The following is a 26888-nucleotide window of genomic DNA, read 5'->3' as shown; positions in this document are numbered from 1 at the left end:
CTACTAAAATAGTGATTTTGTCAGACAGCGTAGGCAGCAGCTCTGTTGGGCTAAAATGATGACTTGGAATGAATTAAAGTCATCAAATAAAACAAATGTAATATACACAATAACTAAAATATTTTATTAAAGTAATGTGAGTAAATGATGGTTAATAAGTGATCAGCAGTCACTACCATCATGGGACTTTTATTCATTGTTTTAGTCTGTGTTACAGCATTCAACCCGCATAATCCATAGTGCATTTCATGTAAAAAAWAAWWWAWWTTGAAATWAAAAAATATTAATAATWCTTTTTTTTATCATCGAACCGAAACGGACCTCAAAAAGCACTAACCGTTCAGCACTACTGGAGTGGATTGATAATTGGATCTTACAGAACACTGTGCAATTAGTGGCTTCCTCATATCAGGAAATCTGTGTCCATGAAACAGGCTCTGGCATTGATTCCCCCTCGCAGGGATGCAAGTGCTAATATTTTCCTCCTCCCTCTATCTTCAACTTTAATTGAAATGTAAAGGATGCCTCACTGGTGGCGCAGCAATGTTGTGCCTAATTTATTTAGTCAATTGCTGGTCCTCTCCATGGTTGGTCATTATCTTGTACTTCCAGCAGCGCCTTTGGTTCAATCTCAGTGCCAACGTGAAGAAAATTCCAACATCAAAAGGTGGCGTGCTCTGAATATATAAACACTCTGCCAATAACTTTTTTTGGGGGGGGGGAGACAAAGATGGAAGGCATTTTTACTGATGTATCAAAAGGTTAGGGTTTCTTAAAATGTGTATCTGTGCTGGGCTGTTAATAACCACTTCAGTTGTTTCTCTGTGTGTTGTCTTTGCAGAGTGTGGTTCAGGAGGGTCGGCCTCAGGTGCTGAGAGCTGCGAACAGGATAGGTGTCGTACGTTTGGAGGCTCGTGGGACGAGGACACAGAGGATGACCGCTGTGTCTGTGACTTCGACTGCAGTCGCGTGCCTCGCAACCTGGTAAGCCTTAACCTCCATAACTTAGCCTTCCCAACAACAACCCTCTACGTGGGTTTTACTTAAATAGTGGTGGTTTTCATTTCACGCAAGCCTATGTAATTCCTAGGTAATGAATGCATGACATCTGACATTTACATTCAGTTAATAATAGTGCAATTTAATTTTCATATTGAGATTGAACTTGTCGCATGGTTTGAAAATGAACTATGTACATAAAGTCCTTTGGAATGAAATTGCTATCAAACGCTGCTATGTTCCAGCATTCATATGCGTATGACTACAATTCTCCTCAGGTGTGTGGCTCAGATGGGAAGACCTACAGCAACGAGTGTGAGATGAAGAAGGCCAGTTGCGAAAGGCAAGGGCATCTGTTGATCCAGAATCAGGGACCCTGCACAGGTGAGCTGCCTGGACATCCCACCATAAATGATCTAAGATCAGCCAGAGTAATAATCCATCTCGTACAGAGGATTCACACAGCTTACTACTTTGTCATAAAGCAACGCCCAGAAATCCTGTTGTATTTTCTGAATAGCACTTTGGTGGTAACATATCCAACACAGTGTCAGCGCTYGCCGGTGAGTGCTTCATTTCCCAGATTCAACGTGCCTACATATGGCTCAACGTGCACGTGGCTACCAAAGGCTCAACATGAAGAAGCTCCTATTTCTTTAGAGACATCCACCACAGGTGCTAGGCAGTTCAGAAGGGAACACTAGTTATACTCGAGTCTCTGCCTTGGCAGTGCAAAGCACGAGCTTTAACTGAAGAGGCAGTATACAGACTTTTCTGTAGTAGGCCAGAGTGAAGCCAAAGGCACATGAAAGATTCTGTCTGATCACTGCAGCCTGTTTGATTCCTAGCTGTCCTAGAAAAAGAGGGGGGGGAGCAAACGAAAGGGAGAGAAGAGAGCGACACGCTCGGATTTCACACTCGCATCCCTGTAGAGTTGTCAAGGCTAAGCTGGCTTTTTGGCCACTTTCTGTCACGCTTCTCCACCATCTGCGGATAATCAATCCCTTTTCTTGTGGAGTGCTATTGGTGCGCGAGCTCTGGGTCCTCTTCTTCTCCCAAAAAGCTCAGATCAATGGGAATCTCAGTGGGCCCTTCTTCATTAGCTATACATGGAGGGACTTGTCTTTGACCACGGTTTGACCTCCAAGCCTTCAAACTCACTCAAGAAAGCTCCTGATGGCTTTCACTAACTAGACAAAACAAAACAGGGATTGACCTCAACASGATCTTGTTGTTTTTTACCGTCCTATGTTGTTTATAAACAACGTATGTGTTGTCGTCTCTGGGAGTTCTTTGATCTATGACAGCTGTCTCTGAAGAACTTTCAAGCTGTCCTATTTTGCATTTTCTATCAGATAACCAGGTCAGTGATTCCAGTCTTCATGAGGTCTAAAAAGATCCTGTGCTATATACCATCGCTACGTGCAGAGGCACTCAATTCTCTCCGAGGAGACATGCAAAGGCTACCTGTACAGAGCCGTGGCAGCAGCAGACCTTGAGATAGAGAGGGTAATACTCTCACATCAGAGAGAGCTGCATTATGCCAGACAATGGCCACTGAAGAGGAAAACCCTCGAAGGGTTGAAGAACATATGAAATTAAAAGTTCTCCCTTGCCCTAATAGGCTCAGTACAGATAGTAGCAGGGGCACTGAAAAGTGGCAAGTTAATGAACTGTGTCCAAAGCCCATCACTGGAGTGGGAAAGCACTGAGAAAGAGAGAGAGCAAGTCATCACCATTAGGCTTCGGCTCATATCCACACCAGTAAGAGTGTGATTTATGGGCCGGTATCTGCAGCCTACAAACTCCAAATGAGAAACACAAGAGAGGAAGAAAGAAATAGAGAGTGGAGGCCATTTTGATTCAAGGTCTGGAAAGAGTTTGAGCGATAAGATAATATATTGCCTTGTAGCCGTTGAACCACCCCCTTGCCTCCCTCTTTTCCCTCCATCCTTCCATCGCGCTCTCTCGTTTCCCTTATACACAAGTCTCTGTTGGGTAACACACATTTGTTTAGGGGGTGTTGTATGCGGTTTTCTTTTTCGAGCTGTCACGTCGGCTTGGAATTTGGCACACGCACAGACAAAACAACTACACACATACGCTCACAGATTGGCCCAGTCCATCACATTCAGCCGCAGATTTGTTGTTTTCTGCTTCTGAAAGCTTGTAGAGATGTTGTGTCGCATGCTGCAATTTCACAGGAGAACAAATGAAGAGAATAGGCCTCCTAGGATGTGGCAAATGTCAGCTGTTCCACTAGGAACACCATTGTTTGTTTTCAGGTAATGGCATAATTTTTCCCTGATTTTGAGCCATTGTCAGGATTGGGAAAGTAGAATTGTTATCTAGAAGCCAGATGCCAACTTTTCACCTCTGGCCCTCGAGGTGAACCTCATTGTTCGCTAGAAGTTGCATGTTGTTCAGAGATTGTGTATTCTAATTCCTTTTAAAAGAGCCTTCACCGTCACTCTAAAAAGTTTGTTTTATCTTTTCTTCTCTCCCTCTTTTGTTCCATCCTCGTTCCCATCTCATCTGCGATTTCAGCCACCTCTCCGCCGGAGCTGACAGCGCCACAACGCTGCATTCAGTCAGTCTACGGCTGCTGCCGCGACAACAAGACGGCGGCCCTTGGTGTGGGACTCGCTGGATGCGCCAGTAAGTGTGCCAACCTCTTACTCTAACCTTATCTGACCTCTCACCTATGACCACTTGTATTATATCCATCACAATGGTATTCACTTATTGATGAGATGCACACAAACAGCCTAGCATACATTTTCTGGAAAGGAAAACCTGCATATAAAGTGATATCTGAAGGTCTACGTATAGGGCCGGTTTCCAGGACACAGATTCCCGGACACAGACACACTGGACTTTCAGTGCTGCTGAGGGGAGGACGGCTCATAATAATGGCTGGAATGGAGTATTTGGAATGGTATCAAACACGTGTTTGATACCATTCACACCATTGCAGCCATTAAACTCCATTCCAGCCATTATTATGAGCCATCCTCCCCTCAGCAGCCTCTACTGCTTTCAGTTGAGATATGCAATTGAATCCCGGACTAAGCTTGATCAGTTTCTGGGAAACCGTCCTTTAGTGGTCCATCTGATCCACCTCTGGCGTTGACTCAGACTGGAGAGTTGTTGTTTTGATGTTGTAGCTGTGTAAAATGATCTCATTCATGCAATCATCCATTCGGTCCTATCCTTATTGTGTCCCCAGGTACGTGCCAGTGTAACCCGTATGGCTCCTACAAGGGGACGTGTGACCCGGCCAGCGGCCAGTGCTCCTGCAAGCCCGGCGTCGGGGGACAGAAGTGTGACCGCTGCGATCCAGGCTTCTGGAACTTCCGCGGCATCGTCACAGAGAACTTGAGCGGCTGCACACGTAAGAGACCACCTCCTACTTCGCTGCTTTCTGTTTTCTTCACATTGACTGTCCTGGTGTAGGGAACAGAATAGTTTTGGTCCCGTGCTCTGCTTCATTTGTAAATCGGAAGGTGCRGGAACAATAAGTGAGCACGAGAGGAGGGTGACCTGGGTAGCTCTGATATACCTTTATAATAAAGCATTGCATGCATAGCATCACATTTGCATAGTGGGTTTGAGCAGTAGAGTATAGGCACTTATAGAAGTTGCACACATGGGGAAAACTTTTAGTAGCCTAGGGTCCAGGAAAAAAATTGCTTTTTATAAATGCATGTCATGCAACTCTGCACCATTTTACATGACTGGAGACTTTTGCAGTATCTTTAATACTGCACAAATGATCTAAATGACACTGAGAATCTGAGATCAATAAAAAACGACCTTGTTTTGAAACCATCAATAGCCTAGGTGTGTGGTGAAACACATATTGTAGGTTGCAATATGAGGAGGAAATGATCATTCTAAAAATGCTTTCCGGTTTCACTGACTCGCCCAATGATGCGCAGCGCACTCGCCGGTGATGGCCGATGCGTTCATGTCAGAAGCCTATCTGTCTCTTGTTTAACTTTGTAAAAAACACTATTTGGACGTTGATCAAATATTTTGGTAGCCTACAGCACAGTCTTCTCTTTTCAGCAGGAGCCATTTGCTTTCCAACCTGTGTTTTCCTGTGATTGTATTTGAAATAAAGGCCTGTTTTGTCTGCATTATGTTCACTGACAGATTTGCTGCGCGTTCCCGACTGTAGGCTATGCTTTGTTATTGGGCTACACACAATCCACAGCAATTTTTTTTCAGAAGCTATTGATAAATAATAGGCCTTCTCATGGTGTAGTAGGCTACTCTGAATTATTTGTTTGTTGTATTTGTTTCTGAACAGACAGTAGTAATTCTATAACTATGGCAAATGTATTTCAAATGGTCAGAGGTGCTGCGGCACCTACAGCACCCTGGTTATGATTCTATCGGGAAATAAATGATGAAGTGCAACTCTGAAGAGATGAGAGTTGCAGGCTCATGTCTATCAGAGCAGAGAGAGGGAGAGAGATCATAGAAAGTGAATCTCATTCTAGTTCTGTGAGAGATACAGGCGCACTTGTCACACAGCCACGCGCTGGTCTCAAACATACACTGAACAAAAAATATTAATCCAACATGTAAAGTGTTGGTCCCGTGTTGTTTCCCAGAAATGTTCCACATGCACAAAAAACGTATTTCTCTCATTTGTGCTACATCCCTGTTAGTGAGAATTCTCATTTGCCAAGATAATCCATCAACCTGACTGGTATGGCATATCAAGAAGCTGATTAAACAGCATGATCATTACACAGCCACCCAGACAGTTGATAAAACTGTGGGTTTGCACAACTGAAGAAACAACCAAACTGCTAGAAACCGTCTCAGGGAAGCTAATCTGCGTGCTCGTTGTCCTCACCAGGGTCATGACCTGACTGCAGTTTGGAGTCGTAACCGACTTTAGTCGGCAAATGCTTACCTTCGATGACCACTGGCACTCTGGACTAGTGTGCTCCTCACGGATGAATCCTGGTTTCAACTGTTCCAGGCAGACGGCAGACAGCGTGTATGGTGTCGTGTGGGGGAGCGGTCAACGTTGTGTCAACGTTGTGTACAGAGTGCCACATGGTGGGGTTATGGTATGGGCAGGCAAAAGCTGCGGACAACAAAAACAATTTGAATGCACAGAGATACCATGACGAGATTCTGAGACCCATTGTCATGCCATTCATCCGCCGCCATCACCTCGTCTTTCAGTATGATAATGCACGGCCCCATGTCGCAAGGATCTGTACACCGTTCCTGGAAGCTGAAAATGTCACAGTTCTTCCATGGCCTGCATACTCACCAGACATGTCACCCATTGAGCATGTTTGGAATGCTCTGGGCCAACGTGTATGCCAGTGCGTTCCAGTTCCCGCCACTATCCAGCAACTTCACACAGCCATTGAAGAGGAGTGGGACAACAAGCCACAATCAACAGCCTGATCAACTCTATGCAAAGGAGATGTGTCACGTTGCATGAGGCAAATGGTGGTCACACCAGATACTGACTGGTTTTCTGATCCACGCCCCTACCTTTTTTTAAGATACGGTGCATTCGGAAAGTATTCAGACCCCTTCACTTTTTTCACATTTTGTTACATTACAGCCTTTTTCTAAAATGGATTAAATAGATCCCGGACTTGAACCCGATCGAACATCTCTGGAGAGACCTGAAAATAGCTGTGCAGTGACTCTCCCCAATCCAACCTGACAGAGCTTGATAGGATCTGCAGAGAAGAATGGGAGATACCCAAGAAGACTCTATGCTGTAACCGCTGCCAAAGGTGCGTCAACAAAGTACAGAGTAATGGGTCTGAATGCTTATGTAAATATGATGTTTCAGTTTTTTATTTTTTATTAATTAGCAAAAATGTCAACCTGTTTTTGCTTTGTCATTATGTGTGCTAATTGATGAGGGAAAAAAACGATTTAATCAATTTTAGGATAAGGCTGTAACCTAACAAAATGTGGAAAATTTTATGTGGTCTGAATACTTTCCAAAGGCACGGGGGGCTAGGGTCAGACTGTTATATCTGGAGTATTTCTCCTGTCTTATCTGGTGTCCTGTGTGAATTTAAGTATGCTCTCTCTAATTTTAATTCTCTCTTTTTTTCTCTCTCTCTCTCGGAGGAACTGAGCCCTAGGACTGTGCCTCAGGACTACCTGGCCTGAATACTCCTTGCTGTCCCCAGTCCACCTGGTCATACTGCTGCTCCAGTTTCAACGGTTCTGCGTGCGGCTATGGAACCCTGACCTGTTTACCGGATGTGCTACCTTGTCCCAGACCTGCTGTTTTCAACTCTCTAGAGACAGCAGGAGCGGTAGAGATACTCTGAATGATCGGCTATGAAAAGCCAACWGACATTTACTCCTGAGGTGCTGACCTGTTGCACCCTCTACAACCACTGTGATTATTATTATTTGACCCTGCTGGTCATCTATGAACATTTGAACATCTTGGCCATGTTCTGTGATAATCTCCACCCGGCATAGCCAGAAGAGGACTGGCCAACCCGTCATAGCCTGGTTCCTCTCTCGGTTTCTTCCTAGGTTTTAGCCTTTCTATGTAGTTTTTCCTAGCCACCGTGCTTCTACACCTGCATTGCTTGCTGTTTGGGGTTTTAGGTTGTGTTTCTGTGCAGCACTTTGTGACATCAGCTGATGTAAGAAGGGCTTTATAAATACATTTGAATTTATTTAAATTGACTGATTTCCTTATATGAACTGTAACTAAGTAAATATTTTTTTTTTTTTACCCGGTTCTCTCCCCAATTTTGTGGTAGCCAATTGGTAGTTACAGTCTTGTCCCATCACCTCAACTCCCGTACGGACTCGGGAGAGCCGAAGGTCGAGAAACGTGCGTCCTCCGAAACACAACCCAACCAAGTCGCACTGCTTCTTGACACAATGCCCACTTAACCCAGAAGCCAGTCGCACCAATGTGTTGGAGGAAACACCATGCACCTGGCGACCGTGTCAGCGTGCACTGCGCCCGGCCCGCCACAGGAGTCGCTAGTGCGTGATGGGACAAGAACATCCCTGCCGGCCAAACCCTCCCTATGGGTCTCCCGGTCGTGGCCGGCTGCGACAGAGCCTGGACTCGAACTCAGAATCCCAGAATTGAGATTCTAGAACAGCTCCACTCGGGAAGCCTCTTCAGTAAATGTTTTGAAATTGTTCCATGTTGCGTTTATATTTTGGTTCAGTGTTGGTTGCAGTGTTGCGCAAACCATAAACCGGAATCAACTCTTAGAATATTGAGGAAACTCAAATTAACTTTGAACGCTTTTATCAAAATGTTTACATTGCAAAAAGTTACAATTATTTTTCGAACCACGAAAGGTACCGGATCTGGCCAAATAGGATCCGTAATGAAACAGTCCAAAAKGGTGAGGTGCCGGATCCTCTTCCGGCAGGATCCAGCTCAAATGAAGCAGTGTTCCTGTGTAGTACAGTTACAAGACAATGGCGCTTGTAATTCAAGGATCATTGGCTCCCGCTGCGGCCAGCAATACATAAATGTATGCATGCCCTTCTGTAAGACGCTTTGGATAAAAGCTGCTTCTTAATGGCATATATTATATGTTATATTAGTTAAGTGTAGCACGTGGCTGTAAAGAGATTAAGTTGAAAAATGAATGCTTATTGTTGCAGCCAAGGAGGTCATAGGAAGAAAAAGAAGAAAAATGACTAGATTTACATAATATAACCTCTTGAAAGAAWAAAACAGAGACCCAAGAATCAGAGCTTTGTCAAAGCTGTCACACAATTGCACTTGACATTGACTCAAGTCCTTTGTGTGGCTGTGTGTCCATAATCCTTTTTGAATACTATCCTACTTGTGAAAAGAGTTATTGGCAGTACAGTAGAAGACCCGCTGAGCTATTTAGTCCACAGCAGGAGCTTTTATCCGTCTCCGCTGTAGCCTGACCTGTGGGGTTTACCCATTGACAGGCAAACAGTACACACATCAGTACAGAGTTCAGCAGGGGGGGAAACATTGATTCCAGGAACATGATGGGGTTTGATGGGGTTGATGTTGTTCCTTGGGGCCTGGAGGCTCTCTGTGATCTTATTGGCCCATCTACCCTCTTGCCTCAGGACTCTGGCTGGCCTCTGCCTGAACTATCCCTGACTCCAGTCCCCGACACCGAGGCGTTGAGATTTACATCAACCTAGGGGTCACTTCTGAGGCGGCCTGAGTGTGTGTGTGTGTGAGGGGCTAGTTTCTATGACATAGATTAAGTCTAGTTCCGAACTGAAAAGCCCAATAGGAAATCTTAAAGAGTTTTAGGGAAAGAGTTAAGCTGGATAATCAATATTCTTTATCTTGCATTGTGGTGAACAGGTGGGTTGTTATTCACTGTATGTCATTAAGTACCACTTACCCTTTTGTTTCCATCTCTCTCCCTGTCTCTCTTCCTCCATTCCCTCCTTCTCCCTATTTAAATCTCCCTTCCTCTCTTTCTTTCTCTCCCTCGGTGTTCCAGCGTGTAGCTGCGACGCGGTGGGCTCGGTGAGGGACGACTGCGAGCAGATGTCAGGCCTGTGCTCCTGCAAGACTGGAGTGAAGGGCATGAAATGCAACGTGTGCCCCGACGGGAGTAAGATGGGCAGGAGCGGCTGCGACACAGGTACGGGGAGCCCCTGCTGACTGACGTGCGCCACCTGTTAACTCACCGCGCCACCGACAGAGCATGGCAACCCTTCGGCTCTCGTCTCGTCCCTGTAACTCCTCTCGTCCGGGGAGCGGCCTTGCAGAAGCCAATTCATGAACTCAATGGCTTTTTCTCTCTCTAAGCCACCTGTTTTATCGGCGTTAAGAAGTAGCAGAAACTGAAGCGGCTGCAGTACAATAAAAATTATATCAAATTGTATTAGTCACATGCGCCGAATACAACCTTACAGTGAAATGCTTACTTATGAGCCCTTAGCCAACAATGCAGTAAGAATGTTTTTTTGTACAAATAAATAAATAAAATAAACAAGTAATTAAAAAGCAGCAGTAAAATAACAATAGCGAGACTATATACAGGGGGGTAGCGGTAAAGAGTCAATGTGTGGGGGCACTGGTTGGTCGAGGTAATTGAGGTAATATGTACATGTAGGTAGMGTTATTAAAGTGACTATGCATAGATGATAACAACAGAGAGTAGCAGCGGTGTAAAATAGGGAGGGGGGAGGCAATGCAAATAGTGTTGGTCGCCATTTGATTAGATGTTCAGGAGTCTGAATGTTATGGCTTGGAGGTAGAAGCTGTTTAGAAGCCTCTTGGACCTAGACTTGGCGCTCCGGTACTGCTTGCCGTGCAGTAGCAGAGAGAACAGTCTATGACTAGGGTGGCTGGAGTCTTTGACAACAATGGCTGTTGTTGTAGCTGTAATTTTTCATTCTGTTATTTGAAGGAAAAACAAATCAGAATGGGAAATATCAGTTTATTAAGTACACAACCCCATTCACAAAAATGGTTTGCTCCTACAGACGTTGAGTCCAGTGCTCTGGATCCAGTACCTCAGAAACATCTGTCCTCCTGGGCTTTTCACGCACGACAGTGCGTTTTTTGTATTTTTTTTTAGCCCTTTTTCTCCCCAATTTCATCGTATCCAGTTGGAAGTTACAGTCTTGTCCCAGCGCTGCAACTCCCGTACGGACTCAGGAGAGGCGAAGGTCGAGAGCAGTGCATCCTCTGAAACACTACCCAGCCAAGCTGCACTTCTTCTTGACACAATGCCCGCTTAACACGGAAGCCAGCCGCACCAATGTGTCAGAGGAAACACCGTACACCTGGCGACTGTGTCAGCATGCATTGCGCCCGGCCCGCCACAGGAGTCGCTAGTGCGCGATGGGACAAGAACATCCCGGCCCGCCAAACCCTCCCCTAATCCGGACGATGCTGGGCCAATTGTGCGCTGCCCTATGGGTCTCCCGGTCGCGGACGGCTGCGACAGATCCTGGACTCGAACCAGGATCTCTAGTGGCACAGCTTGGGAGGCCCCAGTGTCTAGGGTTTACAGAAAATGGTAGGACAAACAAAAAACCATCCAGTCAGCGGCAGTCCTGTGGGTGAAAACAGCTGGTTGATGAGAGAGGTAGAAGAAGAATGGCAAGAATCGTGCAAGCTAACAGGCAAATTACGGCGCAGTACAACAGTGGTGTGCCGAACAGCATCTCGGAAAGCACAACTCGTCGGTCCTTGTCACGGATGGGCTATAATGCAGCAGAGGGTTCCACTCCTATCAGCTAAAAAGAAGAAGAAGTGGCTCCAGTGGGCACACGATCGCCGACACTGGACAATTTAGGAGTGAAAAAACATTGCCTGGTCCGACGAATCCCAGTTCCTGTTGTCTCATGCTGATGGCAGAGTCAGAATTTGGTGTAAGCAGCATGAGTCCATGGCTCCATCCTGCCTGAAGGACAGGCTGGTGGTTACAATGGTGTGGGGAATGTTTTCCTGGCACACGTTAGGTCTCTTGATACGAATTGATAAATACTTGAATGGGAGTCCGACTTGGTACTAGATGGGTGTACCTAATACAATAGTTGGGAAATGTATCCAGTATCCATTAATTTAGCCCTCCATTCTAATGTCTTGATGAATGGCAACCTAACCTAATGAATACACACAACTCCAGTTGATGAGAGGGGAAGTTAAGCTCCCGCTGTGTTATCCGGGCACTGTCTCGTTAAGACCCACCTTCAGCTATTGACAGGAAGTCAAGTGCTGAATGAAGTCAATAGTCCCAGCACAAAGTCCGGGGTGGTGGGGGGGGGGGGCAAGCACTTGAAAGCCGAGAGGAGGCTCTCTGCACCACAGTAAGGTCAGCGCAGAGAGGAGAGCCCACACTTGATGCCTCAGAGGGCTCATGGCAAATGATTCGTAGCCCCTGTTGTTACTGCTGATGCAACCCAGTGGGTGCTTCAAACAGGTTCCTTGGTCAAAGTACCCAGTGATCAAATCAAAATGTATATATAAATGTACAACAGACCTTACAGTGAAATGCTTACTAACCAATAGTGCAAAAAAGGTGTTAGGTGAAACATAGGTAAGTAAAGAAATTTAAAACAACAGTAAAAAGACAGGCTATATACAGTAGCTATAAAAGTAGCGAGGCCGGTTAGTCTGGCTGACTGAGGTAGATATGTACATGCCAGACATGGTTAAAGTGACTATGCATATATGATGAACAGAGAGTAGCAGCAGCGTAAAAGAGAGGTTGGGGGGGGCACACAATGCAAATAGTCCGGGTAGCCATTTGATTACCTGTTCAGGAGTCTTTGGCTTGGGGATGAAAACTGTTGAAAAGCCTTTTTGTCCTAGACTTGGCACTCCGGTAACGCTTGCCATGTGGTAATAGAGAGAAACCGTCTATGACTGGGTGGCTGGGTCTTTGACAATTTTTAGGCCTTCTCTCTGACACCACCTGGTGTAGAGGTCCTGTATTGCAGGCAGCTTAGCCCCAGTGACGTACTGGCCGTACGCACTACCGCTGCCTTGCGGTCACAGGCCGAGCAATTGGTGTACCAGGCAGTGATGCAACCAGTCAGGTGCTCTCGATGTTGCAGCTGTAGAACCTTTTGAGGATCTCAGGACCCATGCCAAATCTTTTTAGTTTCCTGAGGGGGAATAGGCTTTGGTCGTGTCCTCTTCATGACTGTCTTGGTGTGTTTGGACCATTCTAGTTTTGTTGTTGATGTGGACACGAGGAACTTGAAGCTTTCAACCTGCTCACATACAGCCCTGTCGATGAGAATGGGGGCGTCCTCAGTCCTCCTTTTCTTGTAGTCCACAATCATCCCCTTAGTCTGGGCTACGTTGAGGATAGGTTGTTATTCTGGCACCACACGGCCAGGTCTCTGACCTCCTCCCTATAGGCTGCTTCGTCATTGTCGTGATCAGGGCTACCACTGTTGTGTCGTCTGCAACTTAATGATGGTGTGGAGTCGTGCCTGGCATGCAGTCGTGGTGAACAGGGAGTACAGGAGTGGACTGACACGCACCCCTGTGGCGCTTCCAGTGTTGAGGATCAGTGTGGCAGATGTGTTGCTACCTACCCTCTACCACCTGGGGGCGGCCCCGTCAGGAAGTCCAGGATCCAGTTGCAGAGGGAGGTTTTAGTCCCAGGATCCTTAGCTTAGTGATGAGCTTTGAGGGTACTATGGTGTTGAACGCTGAGCTGTAGTCAATCAATAGCATTCTCCACATAAGTGTTCCTTTTGTACAGGTGGTAAAGGGCAGTGTGGAGATGCAATAGAGATGGCATCATCTGTGGATCTGTTTGGGCGGTATGTGCAAATTGTAGTGGTCTCGGGTTTCTGGGATAATGGTGTTTGATGTGAGCCATTACCAACCTTTCAAAGCACTTCATGGCTACGGACGTGAGTGCTACGGGTCTATAGTCATTTAGTCAGGTTGCCTTTGTGTTTTGGGCACAGGGACTAGGTGGCCTGCTTGAAACATGTTGGTATTACAGCCTCAATCAGGGACACTGTTGAAATGTCAGTGAAGTCCAACCTGCCAGTTGGTCAGCACATGCCCGGAGCACATGTCCTGGTAATCTGTCTGGCCCCGCAGCCTTGTGTATGTTGACCTGTTTAAAGGTCTTACTCACGTCAGCTACGGAGAGCGTGATCACACAGTCATCCGGAACAGCTGATGCTCTCATGCATGCCTCAGGGTTGCTTGCCTCGATCGAACATAGAAGTGATTTAGCTCGTCTGGTAGGCTCGTGTCACTGGGCAGCTCGCAGCTGTGCTTCCCTTTGTAGTCTGTAATAGTTTGCAAGCCTTGCCACATAAGACGATCGTCGGAGCCGGTGTAGTATGATTCAATCTTAGCCCTGTATTGACGCTTTGCCTGTTTGATGGTTCGTCTCAGGGCATAGCAGGATTTCTTGTAAGCTTCCGGATTAGAGTCCCACACCTTGAAAGCAGCAGCTCTACACTTTAGCTCAGTGCGAATGTTGCCTGTAATCCATGGCTTCTGCTTGGGGTATGTACATACAGTCACTGTGGGAACGACGTCCTCGATGCACTTATTGATAAAGCCAGTGACTGTTGTGGTGTACTCCTCAATGCCATCGGAAGAATCCCGGATCATGTTCCTGTGATAGCAAAACAGTCCTGTAGTTTAGCATCTGCTTCTTCTGACCACTTTTTTATAGACCGAGTCACTGTTGATAGAAATTTGGTAGAACTGATTTAAGTTTCCCTGCATTAAAGTCTCCAGCCACCAGGAGCGCCACCTCTGGGTGAGTGGTTTCCTGTTTGCTTATTTCCTTACACAGCTGACTGAGTGCGGTCTTAGTGCCAGCATCTGTCTCTGGTGGCAAATAAACAGCCACGAAAAGTATAGCTGAAAACTCTTTAGGCAAGTAGTGTGGCCTGCAATTTATCACAATATACTCTACTTCAGGCGAACAGAATCTAGAGACTTCCTTAGATTCCGTGCACCAGCTGTTGTTTACAAATATGCACAGACCGCCCCCCTCGTCTTACCGGAGTGTGCTGTTATATCTTGCCGGTGCAGCGTATATCCCGCTAGCTGAATATCCATGTCGTCATTCAGCCACGATTCTGTGAAATATAGGATATTACAGTTTTTGATGTCCCGTTGGTAGGATATTCGTGATCGTACCTCGTCTAATTTATTGTCCAATGATTGCACGTTGGCGAGTAGTATTGACGGTAACGGCAGCTTTCCCAGTCGCCTTCGCCGGGTCCTGACCAGGCATCCGGCTCTTTGTCCTCTGTACCTGCGTTGCTTCCTCTTGCAAATAACGGGATGTCGGTCCTGTGGGGTGTTTGGAGAATGTCCTGTGCGTCGTCTTTGTTGTAGAAGAAATCTAATCTGAGGTGAGTGATCGCTGTCCTGATATCCAGAAGCTCTGTTTTGCCGTAAGATATGGTTGCAGAAACATTATGTACAAAATAAGTTACGAATAACTTTTTTTTTAAAACACATAATAGCACAATTGGTTGGGCGCCCGTAAAACTGCTGCCATTTCTTCCGGCGCCATTTTAACGATCAGTGCTGTGTAGGCGCCTGACCCAAAAAACATGACGGAATGAGATCAAATCCTTTTTTTTTATTGACTTGAAAAGAGTCCACATATTTACTTTATACTAAAGACTCATCATTAATATAATCGCGTATGGAAAGCATAACAATATTTCATCTGCATAACCTACTCATGTTTCTATACGGTGAACTCCAAGAGTATTGGGACAGTGACAAATGTTTTGTTGTTTTGGCTCCAGCACTGAATTTGAAATGATACAATGACTGTGTGAATAATGATGAGTGAGAAAGTTACAGACACAGAAATATCATACCCCCAAGACATGCTAATTTTTCAGAGGGGAGTTTAGCATTTTTGGGGGGGGGGTATGATATTTGTGCATATGTAACTTTCTCACTCATCGTTATTGATGATTACTTCAGGATTATCCGTAATCATGGTCGCATCCACATTAATGTAGAAGTGTTTAGAAACATATTCTATTCTTATTTACAATAAAAGTGACTCCAAATTGACACAATACATCATTCATTTGTATTGGGCACAATACAAACCCAGCCAAAACAAACAGCATCCAACAAATGTGTCGAGTCACAAGCTTGATGTGGTCATTACGTGGTATGAATATTGGACCAAATACTTTTTTATACTACTTTAATAAACATATAACTGAATTTGCCCCAATACTTTTGGTCCTCTGAAATTGGGGAACTATGTACAAAAAGTGCTGTAATTGCTAATGAAAATAACCTCAAATTAAAGCTGACAGTCTGCACCTTAACCTCATAGTCATTGTATCCCTTAAAATACAAAGGGCTGAAGTACAGAGCCAAAACAACAGCAATTGTCACTGTCACATTACTTTTGGACCTCCCTGTGTGTGGAAGTGGTACTACGCATATACATTATTATGGTGATTATCAACTAGGGTTCAGAGCAGTTAAAAGTACCAAGCTCACATGCTAATTTCAGCATCATGATTTGGACTAGGAATGCACATTCATATGATGGACAGTGATGGTATCCATTGACCCATGAGTGGATTTTAACCCCTTCATTCCCATCCCAGGTGCTGATGCCCCAACCTCATGTAATGAGCTGGACTGCAAGTTTGGCGCGTCTTGTGTTGAGGTCAATGGTCAAGCGCACTGTGAATGCCCCTCGCCCGACTGTGACGAGAAGAACAAGACCAAGGTGGGCCTTTACATGATCCTCTCTATGTCAGAAATTCATCACAGAATCCAGAACACTTTATCTGGAACTACTGAGCTTGTGATCGGCCTAAAGTGGTCGGTAGTAAGCAGGCATAGAGTTAACAAGTGGTGGTCCTAGCCTGTTTCTATTTTGTTTTTTCTGAGCAGGTGTGTGGCTCTGATGGGGTGACCTACGCTGACCAGTGCCAGCTGAGCACCATTGCCTGTAGACGGGACAAGCACATCAGAGTGGAACACTTTGGCCAGTGCACAGGTGAGCCCCGTTTGTCCTCCATACATCATACTAGGGGATGTCCATCCCCTGTTGTCAGGCCCATATCAAAAGATAATGAGTAACGCCACAGGCGTTGGAAAGACCAACTGTCCTCTCTCTCTCCTTGTCAAAGCCAAGAGACTAGGGTATGGGTTGTGTCCTCTTTGTGGTTGGTGCAGTATTGCTTCACTGTGTCTTTCACCGAGGTTTGTCTTTGGATAGCCTCCATGGCTATACTTTAATGAATACAAATTTTACTTTACACATTACTGTGGTAAACAGTTTTTGAGACTGACTGTACCAGATATCGTCAAGTGTTTTTGTATTTTAGTGTATTCTGGCTCTATATGTGCCAAGAATTTGCAGTAAAGCACAAGTTTTCTTGTGGAAATAACGACCAGCTGGCGTGTCGTCAACATACCTGTGAGCGCACACAACGACAGCTGAGGCTCTGTACCGTCGTCCTCCCTGCTTCGGATGGCTGACGGAGAGGAGCGAGGAAGAGGGAAAACAATTTCTTGGGAGAGAAATGAGGCCCAAGATGCTACCCTGGAGATAGAGAAACTACCGTGTGGCTGCAGCCTGAGCCACTGAATCGCCCATAAAGGGTTGACATTTTACTGTTTGATTCCCTGCACCCCTGTGCGGATTAGGGAGGTTTAGCTCCCAAATTCTCTTCCCATTCGCAGCTTTTAGCTGGATGAGTGCACCACTGTTCAGCTATCAGAGGGGAGATTGGCGAGATGCTTGAGGATGGGGGGAAGAGTAAGCCTTCTGATACCCGGTTTGGAATAGAGGTTGTGGGTAGAGGTCTTCATGGTTCAAAAAAGTTGGACCCATTTCTGAAATGGATCCGTGGCATTCCCACCTGACCGATAAGCATAATTTCATATTTTTGTTAAAAAAGGAGAACTGTTCCAAATGGACCCGAGGATAGTCAGACCCGTTACAAAAAGGCCAGTAGAATTACGAACATCAATGGACCCGTGCTGGTTTGGATCCGAGAAACCCGTTCAGATCCGAGAATAGAAAGACAGAGTGAAAGAAACCTCAATAAACGCGCGATAGGCTATTGGCCAAATGATCCATAGTTACGTTTCCTTAAAAACGGTGTGAAACAAATTACAACTTTATTGTCCACCTCATGGTTCAGCTGTCGGAGATTTGAGCACTAAATACATCAGGGCATTGCATGCATCTAGACAGGCCTAAAGGCCTAGGTGTCCACTGTATGATATTAATATATATGTATAAACATATATACACATATATATATATACATATACATATATATATATATACACCCACAGTGTGTACAGTGCATTCGGAAAGTATTCAGACCCCTTGACTTTTTCCACATTTTGTACAGTACAGCCTTATTCTAAAATTAATTAAATCGTTTTTTCCCTCATCAATCTACACACAATACCCCATAATGACAAAGCAAAAACACTTCTTTAGAAATGTTTGCAAATGTATTAAAAATAAAAAACTGAAATCACATTATATAAGTATTCAGACCCTTTACTGTTGAAGCACCTTTGGCAGCGATTACAGCCTCGAGTCTTCTTGGACAGCTATTTTCAGGTGTCTCCAGAGATGTTAGATTGGGTTCAAGTCCGGGCTTTCGCTGGTCCACTCAGAAAAATTCCAAACATAGTCAGCGACAGATCTCAAATCAGTACGACCACTAGCATCAACAAAAACGTTTTTACACAATGTGGCTGACGAACCAGATCAGAACGTTTAGCTTCAAATGTTGATAAACTATTAGGCTATTTCTTCACATTATAAGCGTAGCAATGCACACATAGTAGTAGGCTATCAGCGCGAATGTTCCATTAGCGGGAAAACACTATTATCAAAAATGCAATTATGCTTTATTATAAAGGTGCATTTTTATGGTGAAATGGGTCTTCCCCAAACTTGAAAGTCACGCACTGCTTATGTATGCCAGTTAGGTTCTACACCCCCTTGTAAAGCGGATTAATGTGCTTAATTTTAAGAAGTTATTTGGCCACTTTAGTTGTGAATCAAAACCTTATCAGTGTGCGACTATGATTTTTTAAAAGTCAACAACAAAAAATGCATTATTTCTTGCCTGACGCTGGGCATCATTCACATGTGATAATATATCATTCACATGTGATAGGCTAATATTGTCACCCATCAGACTATTATTGTTTTAATCTTGTCTTTGCATATACTAAATAATATACAGTACCAGTCAAAGTTTGGTCACACCTACTTATTACAGGGTTTTTCTTTATTTTTTATATTTTCTACATTGTAGAATAATAGTGAAGAAATCAAAACTATGAAATAACACACATGGAATTATTTAGTAACCAAAAAAGTGTCAAAATATATTTGAGATTCTTCAAAGTAGCCACCCTTTGCCTTGATGACAGCTTTGCACACTCTTGGCATTCTCTCAATCCAGCTTCATGAGGTAGTCACCTGGAGTGCATTTCAATTAAGAGGTGTGCCTTTGTTAAAAGTTCATTTGTGGAATTTCTTTCCTTCTTAATGCATTTGAGCCAATGTTTGAGCCAATCAGTTGTGTTATGACATGGTAGGGGTGGTATACAGAAAATAGCCCTATTTGGTAAAAGATCAAGTCCAAATTATGGCAAGAACAGCTCAAATAAGCAAAGAGAAACGATAGTCCATCATTACTTTAAAGACATAAAGGTCAGTCAATACGGAAAATGTCAAGAACTTTGAAAGTTTCTTCAAGTGCAGTCGCAAAAATCATCAATCGCTATGATGAAACTGGCTCTCATGAGGACCGCCACAGGAAAGGAAGGCCCAGGGTTACCTCTGCTGCAGAGGATAAGTTCATTAGAGTAACCAGCCTCAGAAATTGATGCCCAAATCAATGCTTCATAGTTTAAGTAACAGACAAAGGCCTTCATGGTCGAATTGCTGCGAATAAACCACCACTAAAGGACACCAATAGAAGAAGAGACTTGCTTGGGCCAAGAATCACGAGCAATTGACATTAGAGAGGTGAAAATCTGTCCTTTTGGGCTGATGAGTCCAAATGTGAGATTTTTGGTTCCAACCGCCATGTCTTTGTGAGACGCAGAGTAGGTGAACTGATGAGCTCCGCATGTGTGTTTCCCACCGTGAAGCATGGAGGTGTGATGGTGTGGGGATGCTTTGCTAGTAACACTGTCTGTGATTTATTTAGAATTCAAGGCACACTTAACCAGCATGGCTACCACAGCATTCTGCAGCAATACGCCATCCCATCTGGTTTGCTCTTAGTGGGACTATCATTTGTTTTCCGGATCCCGGGTCGGATCTCAGAATMTAGGGTCTGTTGAACCCGTGAAGACATCTGGTGGGTACCTTCCTTTTCCCTGCTGATCTTGGTGCAGTMTGTCAGGGCTGAAGTAGGTGCAATGCTTTGAAGGCACCACCTCAACCCCTAACCAAGGCTTCTGAAATAGTGCTGTGTGGCGGCCTCATACATGCAGGCACACAGGAGCAGGGGTGCAACTTTCACTGGGGACATTCTGAAATAGCATTTATTTTTGTCCCCCCGTTCTATCATAGGAATATGATACAAAACGAGGCAACGGTGGGCTTTAGGACCATGCGGACGCCTCCGAGTGGTCAGGTAGGCTGTTTGGAGTGTAAATAATAATTATATTATATAACTCCATTATATCTTAAACCAGTTGCGTCCCTGCACAGGAGTAAGAGTAATTTGCTCTATGAGACGCCGACAGCACCTTGATCTGGTGATTAGCGATCTGACGCCGTCGGTTACAATGAAATTCACTCCAGACTCATTCTTTGTTGCCTGGCGATGGAGACATGAGTATTATGTAAGTCCTTGCCTAGTGTGGGGCTTCATTCGGAGGGAGAAAGAGTTTTCTCTCGCTCGCTTTCTTTGAGCCCAAGGGGGAAGCCAGACAAACACAACTTGTCACAGCAGTTCATTTAATTTCTTCCCCCAGATGCAGTCACGCCGTAGGTAACGGGCTCCTCAGCCGCCCCCAGGTTGGAGGTTAGATCGAGCTCATTTCACGTGTGATTGGGTGCGAATTAGCATTCAAACATCCTCGCCCTGCCACCGCTCCTCACCTTCCGCTGATCTGATGCAGCTCTTAATACAAATTACAGAATCAACTTCAATGCTAATAACTAGCGCCGAACCACTACTGAAGGCCTGTGCCCTTTCACACTGAAGCAAGTTCTGCAGAAACTACATCAAATGGCTACTACTGTGAACTTGTGATCTAACCCATCTCTCCGCCCATGCTAAGGGACAAGCACTTTGAGTCTCCTCGACACAACACAGCATTTCTGCTTCTGGCTATGTGGCCCTTACTAAGAGCTAGATGAAGCAAACCATGGGAAAAACCTGTGAAAGTGTGTGAGGTACAAGCCACTAAAGGGGGGTATTTGAATGAATGAGGAACTTCTGGCACCGATCGTGTCCAGACATTGGCCATTGGCCTGGATCTCCCATATGTTGTCATCACCTGTAGGTTTGACGCAAATTGGCAGTGAACACTAGCATATGACATCATCAGTTTTCTGCCTTAATGTCTTTTGTCTTTTATGCCTCTCACTCCATCCTCGTACTTTCCCTGAACACTTTTTAAAAAACTTGTTCATCTTATGTCCTCCGTCCCTCTTTTCATGTCTCTCTCTCTTTCGTGCTCTCTTTCTCCCCCTGCTCGTTTTTCTTCCTCTCTTCCATTTTCTCTTTCCCTTTTTTCTGTCGACTTTCATATATCTGATTCCTCCTCCCCACTGAGCATGGCAGACACGGCAAACAATCTTAATAACCGCCTTTCAAAGATGACTACACAGCCCAGACAAGTGAAGATGACAATGATTTCTCTCCCCGCCCGCCTGTCGATATAACCGCCTGCCTCTCGGAAAAAAAGCAAATGGAGCGTTAAACCTGATTAAGGAAAGCTTCCACTGAACTGACTGCGCTGCCAGTTGTCTATCCTTCCCTTTCTTTCTATATCTGTTTTTTTTTATTTTACCCCTCTTCGAGCGTTCGCCGCCGAAGGACTCCCGGCCGTAACCCAGCACCTGAGTAACAGGTGTAGCCAAGAGGAAGAGCAAAGGATACCACCGCCTCGCACACGGCGATAGCAATTGATAGATGCACTCTTGGGCTAAGCCTACTGTATCTGCAGGCTGGCTCCTCTGCCTCCCCTCCTCTGGAGCCTAGCAGGATGGGAGATAGTGGGGTGCCTGCCTGGCTGATAACATCCAGCGCCTCATCAAGGTATCACATTTCACACCTCACGGCGTAATTGCCTACCAAATAGGAGATTATTGGTGTGCAATTAAATCCTACACATAATGTTAGCCGAATTCCAATGAGATGGAAATTATATACCGTAGGAGGTTTTTCTTTTGCCCTGCACACACAACGGCTGGGGTAAAGTAGGAGGTATTAAGTGAAGCCTGGCTGGTTTGCCGCCATCCTAGCAGCTACATTTACAAAGTGTCTCCCTTCCCTCCAGCTCTTGACTCGCTTCTTTCCCTCAGGAGTTTTTCTCCTATTTCATCGGTTTTATCCGATACATTTTTTGTCTTTGTACCAAGGCATTGCATGGGTAATGCTGGTTTCTGCTGAAAGAAAAGCGGGTCCCTCTCTCTGGCGACGGCAAGGAAAGGATTTCTGAGAGTGTTTGGATGGCGTGTGTGACTGTGTTGACAAGGCTGTTGACGGATAGTTGTGCGGCTGTGAGCGGAGTCTGGAGTCTTTGAAGCCGGAGTTAAACCCTGCTTTTTCTGCCCCATTTATATCAATCATTCATCACCAGAGGCTTTGACTGTCTGTGATTAAAGCTCCGCTACAGGAGGGCAACATTTCAATATGTATATATAATTCATACCCACAGACACACACCAACACCGGCACATATACACACAGACACATTGAACAAACACACATGCCTCACAAACACACACACACACACCAGTGCAACTGCAGTGCAGTTTAACCCTATATAGGGCACATGATTCTTCTCTGTACACAGACTGCAGTGCAGTTGAACTCAACAGTATGCCATCCTTTGGCATACTTCAGTGTAAGATGTTCTAATTTTCATGGTGTGTTTTGCTTCGTAAGTCATAAGGGGTTAAAAGATTTCATCCAGGTTTTCTGTTCCTATGTGCATAGGTTTTCAATTCTATTTTAGATGTATATTTCATATTGCAATGAGTCTGGCCTCTGTTCTTGTGTGTCGGTCAGTATTGGGTGCTCAGGTGCCTGACGTGACCAGAACACGAAAGAGAACCATAAGGGGTACAGCAGTAGTATGAGGTAAAGGTGTACAAACGAAATAGGGAGAAGAAAAAAAGAAAAAAAAGATTTTCATCTTTGCTTACCCATTCATCCATTCCTTGCTTCCTCTCCTTCTCCCTTCCCTCCCCATGCAGAAAGCATCACCGAGCCGGCCAGCCGGCCCACCCCTTACCCCCCCACCCCCCGCGCAAAAGCCACCACCCCCTCCCACGTCAGGCTTACGTCGCCGCACCATGGCACATCATACTCTCCCTGGGACGATGATGAAACCGAGGGGCCACTAGCCTCATTCGTGGAGGCCCTGCCGCCCCCCATGTCCACTGAGAGACCGCTCACCACCAACCACCCCGTCATCACCCCCCACCACCCACCTCACTCCACCACCCCTCGCCTACCCAGCCACACCAGCCCTGGCTCCTCCCCTACAGCCTTCGAGGACTCAGGGAGCGGTGAGCCCAGCGGAGACGACCAGGTGGAGGAGGTGGAAGAGAGTAGCGGCGTCGGAGTCCTGGAGGCGAGCGGAGAGGAGCCAGTTGGTAAATCAAAGCTATTTCACTTCATAACCCATAATTCTGCTCCACAGGGGGTCAAGGGTCAGAGGTCAGGGGAGGGTTGAATTACAGATGAGGGTTTGAAATAATTTCACTATTTGAATAGTGTCATTCATCTATAGCTAGCTAGTCTAATTGAGGCCACATTCTGCACTTTCTCCCCAACCCAATTCAGATAAAACAGGCTACCTCTTGGTTGCTCGTTATAGCCTACTCCTTGTCATTTCGCTAACTTTTTAATTCCGTAATTTTATTCCATCTGCATTGCATTAGTGAACTCTCACTCCCCTTGCTACACATTGAGCCTCTTTGATTGGCCTACTAGTGGTGTGTATTCATGGATGCCAAGGGAAGCCAAGCTTTCCCCCAAAAAGACATACAAAATAATGTATCTTTTGTCTCTCTGTGTTTCATAAATTTCCTTCAAAAAGCAAGAGGCTGATTGTATCTCACTGAAGAAAGCATCCGAGTGAACGAAACAGTGCGTCTCTGTCACAGAATCTATCTGATGCTGTCTGGTCAAAAAGAGTATGACATTGTTGCCGCCCATAGCATTGAATGCAAGGGAAGCAAGCGATCATTTGTCTTCTCTTGAAAAAAAATAATAATAATAATAGCCCATCAGTGCTGAGTGAGCTGTAGATGGCTCTGGCGCACACAAAAAAAGTGTCAAGGGAAGCCAGTTTTGGATTTCGCTTCAGACCAATCACATCACATCAGAAGTCAAACATATTTGACAGAAAGAAACTTAAATTGTTGCATCTCTTTGTGTCATTGTCCTCCGGTGGCTAGCTAGCTAAATTAGCCGTGGATGGAGATATGGATTTGGACTTGTTTTACTTAATTCTCCGTACATATCAAATTTATTTGTTCACATACACATGGTTATCAGATGATATTGCGAGTGTAGTGAAATGCTTGTGCTTCTACCAATGATTATAACGGCGATTCTGATCCACACTTTCCAAATGGTCTTCAGTACAACTCTTTGTACGTAACTGTTTGTTACATGCAATATGTTTTGTGGGCTTCGCCGATTTGCTCTCCGGTTTTGTAATGAAATAAATGTCTTCTTATTGTCTCGGCCTTAGGCCTATACAGTATATCACGGTGTCAAGGCATATGAACTAACAGGTTATAGAGCAAACAACTCAATTATCACAACACATAGGAAGTAATAGGGCTTTATTTTTTCTGGCTTCCCCCATGCACATCCCTAGGTTGAATATGGGCCTCTGAACTGACTCAAGGTTTGATACGTCATTGCTACATCATACACCATTTGTGACTCACCGCCTAGATTCGGTCTTATGTAACAACATTTGAAATTGGGCTATTTACATTGGTAAAAAGTAGAGACTCAGAGCTACAACATGGTATATCATACACTGCAGTTGAGGAAACAATGGGAAAGTAATTCTGCTTTGAAAGTTGATACACTTTTGAGAAAAAGGCCTTTGACGGCTTTGGTGCCTACTGGAGAGCTCTCCTTTGTCTACACCCATTCAGCATTGTTCACACCCTCTTAAGCCAGCCCCACCCATCTCTTTAAGACTAAAAGTGGTAATAGCCTACAATAACGAAAAATTCCAGGTAAACAGAAAGTGTCCAGATGTAAAGAAACCTTAATAGAAAATGAAGTAAAAGTCACCCAGTAAAATACTACTTGAGTAAAAGTCTAAAAGTATTTGGTTTTAAAAATACTTAAGAATCAAAAGTAAATGGAATTGCTAAAATGTGCTTAAGTATCAAAAGTAAAAGTATAAATCATTTCAAATTCCTTAAACCAGACGGCCCAATTTCCTTAATTTTTTTTCATTGACGGATAACCAGGGGCACACTCCAACACTCAGACATAATTTACAAACGAAGCATTTGTGTTTAGTGAGTCTGTGGGGTATGTCACAAAGTCATGTTACGACCACACATAGCAAAATATGTATATGTCAAATGAATATTGATAAGTCTTGCTAAGTGGATGGGTCTCTACGGAAGATGTAAACGGTATAGCCAAATGGTTACTTGCATAGTAGCAATATCAGAAATAGATAGTGTCAATGTAAATAAAATAATATACAGTATGTACACGAACAATATCAATAACGATAGTGATAGACGAGGTAGTTACATGCATACAATCAGGGGTAAAGTGACTAAGCAGCAGGATAAAAATATAAATAGCAGCAGCAACGTATGGCGTGTGTGTTAGGAGAGAGTCATTTGAATAGAAGCACTGCAGATAGTGCTGATGACTGTTCCGTCCAAACCACGCATGAACAAGGGAATCTATATTCGGAGAGCCTGTTTCTGTCCTGCCCTTGATTTTGGTGCAGGGCATGTGATGTCCATAGCCTCTTTGTTTCAAAACTCCCTGATCTTCTCAAAAAGATACGTTGAACGCTCCTTGGCGACAACAACACCAGGCTTCAGAGCATCGAGCTGTAAAACAGGAAATAACAAGAAAAATTAAGATATTATAACCTTGCACAACATCAATTCACCTCCCAAGTTTAGATAAGAATAATAACCTCATACAATGCAATGAAAATGATATTCACCTGAAGTGCTGGTACTGCTTGAACTGTGGCAGCGGGCTGAAGWACGGAGTCAYGTGTTGTTGCCAYCCATAGCTTTCCACRAGCACCGTACCATCCTCCAGTCCAACCAGCTGTGGGATGTTGACCCCTGTCACAGTGCTGTCCTTCACAGCACCAGCAATCTCAGACAAAGTGTTCACTCCGGTCTTTCTGAAGTGCTGCATGATGATCCCGAAGCACCAGCCGGGGGCGAACTTGGTGTGGCCTGTGATCAGGAAGTGAAAGTCCAGACAGTGGTGGAGCTTGTGCATGGTCCGCCAGGCACAGTGGCAGAGCACAAACTTAACAGCTTCTGGCAGATTGGCAGATCTGAAGACCTGATAGTTGTTCCTCTGGCACTGTCAGCACAGGTATGTCTGGGGCTTAGTGCTTGAGATGTGGGGCAGCAATTTTCCCCACAGATTCCTGAAGGAAGACAGCTCGACTACACGTACCTCTGGAAAATACAGAAATAATGTGAGATGAATAAAGTAGTGCCAATCATGTTGGAGGACAATTAAATAATCAAAATGTGTTTATGCTTTACATGCCAAGTGTTGTCATCGATTCCTTGTAGAGATGCCACACTGCTGCTTTTGTCATATGGGATGGCAGCAGCTTTCCACCAAAGTGTTTGTGTCCTGGGTAGCGTCCTGGTAATACTACTGCATTATCCTCTGGGTGGCGTCCTGGTTATACTATTGCATTATCCTCTGTGTAGTTGTTGATGAAGTTCACAACTAGCTGCAAGTCCTCATGCTTCAGGTGTAACCTGTGCTTGCTTGGGCCAGCTCTCTTTTTGATTGGAGGCATTAGACCATTCTCCTTGTATGACTGGTGGAGGAGAGTCAGGCGTGTTCTACTGATGCTGAAGACAAATTCCAGATACTAATGTTACGCACACTTCATACATGTAAGTTAATGTTAGCTAGCAAGCCAGCCATCTCACCTCCACAAACATTAGCTAGCTAACAGCAAGCTTTAACTT

At 44.9% G+C, this 26888-nt stretch overlaps 1 protein-coding gene across 1 annotated transcript in view; it reads left to right on the top strand.

The window, feature by feature from the left end:
* LOC111976655 (agrin-like) overlaps nt 1-26888 on the top strand; it is a 411714-nt gene that overhangs the window by 305261 nt on the left and 79565 nt on the right. The window contains exons 11-18 of the mRNA XM_070448114.1: nt 842-984; nt 1278-1383; nt 3547-3657; nt 4229-4393; nt 9486-9629; nt 16084-16208; nt 16376-16481; nt 22908-23309. Of these exons, the coding sequence (XP_070304215.1) occupies nt 842-984; nt 1278-1383; nt 3547-3657; nt 4229-4393; nt 9486-9629; nt 16084-16208; nt 16376-16481; nt 22908-23309 (1302 nt within the window). The remainder of the gene's footprint in view (nt 1-841; nt 985-1277; nt 1384-3546; nt 3658-4228; nt 4394-9485; nt 9630-16083; nt 16209-16375; nt 16482-22907; nt 23310-26888) is intronic.

This window comes from Salvelinus sp. IW2-2015, linkage group LG17, assembly GCF_002910315.2.
Source record: "Salvelinus sp. IW2-2015 linkage group LG17, ASM291031v2, whole genome shotgun sequence".
Classification (NCBI taxonomy): domain Eukaryota; kingdom Metazoa; phylum Chordata; class Actinopteri; order Salmoniformes; family Salmonidae; genus Salvelinus; species Salvelinus sp. IW2-2015.
This window is presented reverse-complemented; position numbering and strand designations above follow the sequence as displayed.